We start from the raw sequence: 5,371 nt of genomic DNA, 5'->3' as shown, positions 1-5,371 counted from the left end.
CTATTTCGCAAATTATTTAAGTTTTTTAAGCTAAAATTTGATGTCACCGTAAGAGAGTATATTATTAGCAAACAAAACTACAAATTTTTTGTTACCGAAAAAAAAAACTACAAATTTTTTTGAAAGGAGTTTCATATTTTTTTTAAGACAATATGAGACATCTTTCAATATTTTTTTTTAAATGCATGACCCGCCAATTTTGATGACTCGATCGATTATCAATTTTCACCAAGTCTGATACATGAACGATTCGATACTTGACTCGTACCAATCAGATGAACAATTTATTGGATTATGGATTGAACCGACGAGTTTAAGCCAATATGATAACAATTCCAGCACTAGAAAAGAAAGTTCAGCATTACCAAACAATAGTAACATTTGAAGTAAGTTTCAGCAAACTAGAAAAATGTCTCATTTTCTTGCCAATAAATATCAAATACGTAATTTCCAATCAAACTACAAAAGCAAAAGCAACACTATTTCTTTTTTTCAAAAAATAAAAACCCAATTTTCTAAATATTTTATCATAAATAGAGAATTCATTAAAATCTCGTTAATTTTCCCGCTGGTTCATTTTAAATTACCAAATCGTCATTGAATTTCAATGCTTTACGCGCCGTTACGATGCAACTATCCACCACCGCAGGCGCAGCCTCACCGCCACCGGCGTTAGAAGAGGAGCGGTTACCTCACGACGGCGAAGGTTACGACCTTAACGAAGACGGCGCTCCGATCAGCGTCGTCTCACTGGACGATGAGGGTTTCCCGTCGCAAGTCCTCGGAGAAGACGGTTCACCAAACGGATCGGTAACAGCATCGGAAAAGGGCAGTTTCGCCGCCGATTTCTATCGCGGCGGAACCGACTGGTCCTCGTTGTTGTCGCCAGAAGATCAAAGTGACAGGGATTTCGCGCGCGATTCGGTACCTTCGGAGAAGAAGCTGAAGCAAGCCAATCTGTTCCAGATTTGGGGCTTCAAAAGAAACGAAACCGTTGGTTCCGTTGAATCTGAACCCAATCAAAGTTGTAATTGTGATGACGGAGGTGAGGGCGGTGCTTCTTCTGAGAGGAAGATTGTGAAACCTGAAAATTGGGGTTCGATTTTGCGTGACACCGGGAAAGTGTTCGAGAACCCAAAATTTTCTCGCAAGAGAAAGGATTCCCATGGTGAAAGTAGGGTTACACGTGCCTGCCCCTTTTATAAGAAAATCCCAGGTGAAATGAAACTTCCATTTTTTTATTGGTATGTTATAGTTCTTTATATATTGTTTTTGCTTTAGGATCCTTGCTAGTATCTTTAGGATATCAATGTGTTTGAGAGTTTTATTTTTATTTTTGTGTGGCATGTTGTTTTCACTCTTTGTTTCCTGGGGTTGCAAAAAGAGTTTAAAAGTTCTATGATGTTAATTTAAGTTCTAGAAAGTGATGATACAAATGGAGCTGAAAAACCAGTTTGCAAATAGCTGCATCTTGAATTTTTTTTTGTCTGTTGTGTAATGAAAAATGAGAAACGGTGTAGTTTCTGAACGTTCTGAACTAAGTCTATTTGCCAATGCAGGGACAACGTTCACTGTTGATGCTTTTCGTTATGGGTGTGTTGAAGGGTGCTCAGCATATTTTCTTAGTCATTTCCATTCCGATCACTATGGCGGCCTTAGCAAGAAATGGTCGCATGGTCCTATTTATTGCTCTCCTCTCACGGGACGGCTAGTTCAAATGTGTCTCTCGGTGAATCCTTTGTAAGAACTCATAAACTCCTCTATTTCCTGTGCCTTCTTTGTATATTACTCACTTAAATGAACAGAAAAATTAGGTGCACCTGATCATGATTATTTCCTTTCCATTTCAATGAAGTGATTACCTTTTAACTTTATTTTTTTGTATAGGTACATCCACCCTTTGGAATTTAACATTGAACATTTGATTGATGGTGTCAAGGTGACTTTGTTAGAAGCTAATCATTGCCCTGGTGCAGCTTTGATTCACTTTGGCCTCCCAAATGGGCAACGCTATTTGCATACTGGGGACTTTAGAGCTTGTAAACAAATGCAAGCTTACCATCTTCTTGTAAATCAACGTGTGAATGTACTTTATTTGGATACCACATATTGCAACCCAAAGTACAAGTAAGACTCTTGTTAAAATTTTGTACAGATCTTGTCATTTGGTTACAGTATATGATCATTGATTGTTTTAACATAAATTGATGGCACTTAATGTCAATTTTCTGCTTCAGGTTCCCTTCCAAGGAAGATGTACTCAATTATGTTGTCAAAATTACGAAGAACCACCTCAAAATGCATCCCAGAACTTTAGTGGTTGTTGGGGCATATAGTATTGGCAAAGAATGTGTATATCTTGCAATTTCTAAGGCACTCGGGGTGTGTGGGCTTTTTTTCTCTATCAGATTTCTTTTTCAACTTATCTGCTCATTCTATACCTGTCTCTTATCAATTGTCTTTCTCGTTGACTTGAAGGGATGTCCCAGGAAATTTATAACATATATTGATACCTATGAAATTGGTTTATGTCTTTATGACGATCTACATTCTATAGTCTATTTCTGAGGGTTTTGAAGTTTTCACTTTATTTCTTTGATCTTGTGGAATGCATTTGTGTTTTGGAGTTGCCAACCTTGAATTACGGACATTCAATTCCGGCTATTTGCGTTAGGCTGAATTAACAGAAGTAGCTTTAAGTTGCCAGGTTATGTTTTCTCATAGATTGTTTGATCCATTGACGCAATATCTGTGGCTCTTTTCTGATTCAGGTAAAAATTTATGCAAACGCTTCAAGAAGACGGATTTTGCTAGCTTTTGGTTGGCCTGACTTTTCAGATAGTCTCTGTACAAATGGAAATAACACGCTTCTCCATGTTCTGCCCATGTCATCTCTGAGATTTGAGGTTTAATTTTGTTCCGTTATACTTTAACCTCAAGGATCTCTGTTTTTCCTTTTAAAATTCAGTTTTGTATCTTATAATTCACCATCCATGTTTTCCTTGTTATGTTAGACCTTAAAGGATTACGTGAAGACCTACAAGGAACAATTCACATCAATATTGGCATTTCGTCCCACTGGTATTTTACCTATACTTTTGATGAAATGATTTCTTAATCATCTTGGTATCTTTTGTTGTCAGCGGAGAAGCTCTTTATGCAGATAGAGCAGTTCAAGTGTCAATACTTTATCGTTCATATTTTCAGGTTGGACTTTCAGCGAGAAGACACGCAACGATCTGGATCTAATTAAACCTATTTCCAAAGGAAATATCACGATATATGGTAAAGATTAGCTGCAGTTCAACAGTTACTCTTGATATAAAATATGAACATGGAATTAGTGCTATTTCTATTTAAAATGCACTGGATTGGACCATGGTATGTATAGTGCTTTCAGCTGTTGAAATGCTGAGTAGGTCATGGACTGTCAAACCAGCTTTTAATTTGTTTATTCTCTGCCGGTCTTTTAGTAGTTATTTATCTAGCAAACTAGTATAGTTTACGAGTCCCTTTTCTCCCTTTTTCTAGGGGTTCCCTACAGTGAGCACTCCAGCTTCACAGAACTGCGGGATTTTGTTCAGGTCCATAAATGAATTTTATGATTACTTTAACTGATATATGTTTGATAATTTATTTGTTGTTAACTACAAAATTGCATTATTTTGTGTCTCATTTTTTAATGAATCATCTTTATCTTCCAACAGTTTTTGAGGCCTGACAAGATAGTTCCTACTGTGAATGTCGGGAATGCTACTAATCGAGAAAAGATGCAATCCTACTTCCGAGACTGGTTGAAGGGCTAAAGTCTCTGCTCTTCTTTAAGAGATTGAGTTTGTAATATGAGATTTCCATTTAAAATCCAATTTGCGGGGACTCAACTTATTTACTGCTGCTTGCAGAAGGTGATACATTAATTTTTTTTATCCTAAACAGTTGTGATTACATGCTTTATCAAATGGCTGCAGTGCAACAAGTTTTCCTCCATGTTTAAGATGAGCCCCAATATGACAGTCTTGCTAAAATCTCCTTGAAAGATCCTCCTGCAGAACATGCAATACTTTTATGACAACCAAATCAGGAAAATATAAAATGAAATGTCATGCCTTCTAATGTTGGTCGTCTACACACTTGGCGTTTGCCCATTTTGAACATTGTCTTTGAATATTGTATAAAAAAAAATTGATAGCGAGGTGAAAAATCGTAGGTAATATTTCTTGGAGGTTACAACTTGAAATTTTACCATTATTTATACCAATTTTAGGAGTTCTATTTTTTAGGGCCTTGTTATATCCACCAGAGTTTTTGCTAAAGTTGATTGGTAGTGGTGGACTATTACATTATTGATACTTTGATTGTATTTTGAGTATTACACCATTGTATGATTTGCGACGCTAGTTCATTTTGTCTGCTTATCTATATGCCAGTTTTTTGTTTTTGTTTTTGTTTTTTTGTTTTGGCATGGATTCCTGTGTAGTAAGTCGATGGAAATGGTTAAGCTACTTGTATATTGGAGAAAAACATCACACACGAATATAATACAAATATTTATAATTTATTTGCATTTGCTAGTTTCGAATGATTATCGTAAAACTTGAAAACTTCCTATTAATATTTATATGCATTTTAAAGTTCTCCCAAATTAAAGAACCTTGGAAGATTTTAAACATCCCACCAAATAGAAAACTTGGTACTTAATGTCCCATACACTTCCTTTGTCATCATGTAAAGCAAATTTTGTCATCGTTTCCTTTCACTGTAAATTGTAGTTTACTCTTGTGATTTGATGTTCTGTTCAAAAAGTGGCACTTTATTTTCGTGTAGTTTGATCTGATTACATAATCATCTCGTGATTTTTTCTCCATCCACTTTTTAATAAAAAAACATGTCTTCTACGAGTTATAGAAAAAAAAAAACTATTAACTTTAATAACTTTTATATATGAGCTTTTTGACCCTTTTGTCCTCTCATTAATTAATTAATAACCAATTTATCCGTTCTCCAGAACTATCCACCATCTTGCTCCCTTTAGTCGATTAAGATGAACTTTTAATCGACTAAATAGTGAAAATGCAGAAAAAATGCTCCCCAAAATTTAATCGATTAAAAAGTTATTTTGATCGATTAAATTTTGGGACATTTGATCGACTAAAAATGTTATTTAGTCGATTAAATGTCGCTGAAAACCCTATATGCAGCCCTTTCTCAATTTCATTTCAAATATTTTCGTTTTGTAAACCATTATATCTCTTGTTTGTTATCTGTGATCCTTCTAATCACGATTACATTTCATCCCACCATCTCTAAAGCCTTAATATTGTGAAATCATTGTCATTCCACCTATATTCTCATTTCTTGCCCCCAAAATCCG

At 35.4% G+C, this 5,371-nt stretch overlaps 1 protein-coding gene across 1 annotated transcript; it reads left to right on the top strand.

Annotated features, from left to right (window-relative positions):
* The first annotated feature begins 627 nt into the window (after nt 1-627).
* LOC133283986 (DNA cross-link repair protein SNM1) lies at nt 628-4,199 on the top strand. The gene is made up of 9 exons (XM_061480922.1): nt 628-1,216; nt 1,560-1,740; nt 1,888-2,127; nt 2,238-2,382; nt 2,772-2,906; nt 3,015-3,081; nt 3,208-3,285; nt 3,532-3,584; nt 3,708-4,199. Exons 1-9 carry the CDS (start codon nt 628-630, stop codon nt 3,804-3,806), a joined length of 1,587 nt encoding a protein of 528 aa, XP_061336906.1. The 3' UTR covers nt 3,807-4,199.
* Nucleotides 4,200-5,371: the final 1,172 nt, after the last annotated feature.

Source organism: Gastrolobium bilobum, unplaced genomic scaffold, assembly GCF_033153095.1.
Source record: "Gastrolobium bilobum isolate Gb01-03AN ecotype WA unplaced genomic scaffold, APGP_CSIRO_Gbil_v1 utg251380, whole genome shotgun sequence".
NCBI classification, from domain to species: Eukaryota; Viridiplantae; Streptophyta; class Magnoliopsida; order Fabales; family Fabaceae; genus Gastrolobium; species Gastrolobium bilobum.
Note: the sequence above shows the minus strand (reverse complement) of the source record. Positions and strands in the feature narration are given on the sequence as shown.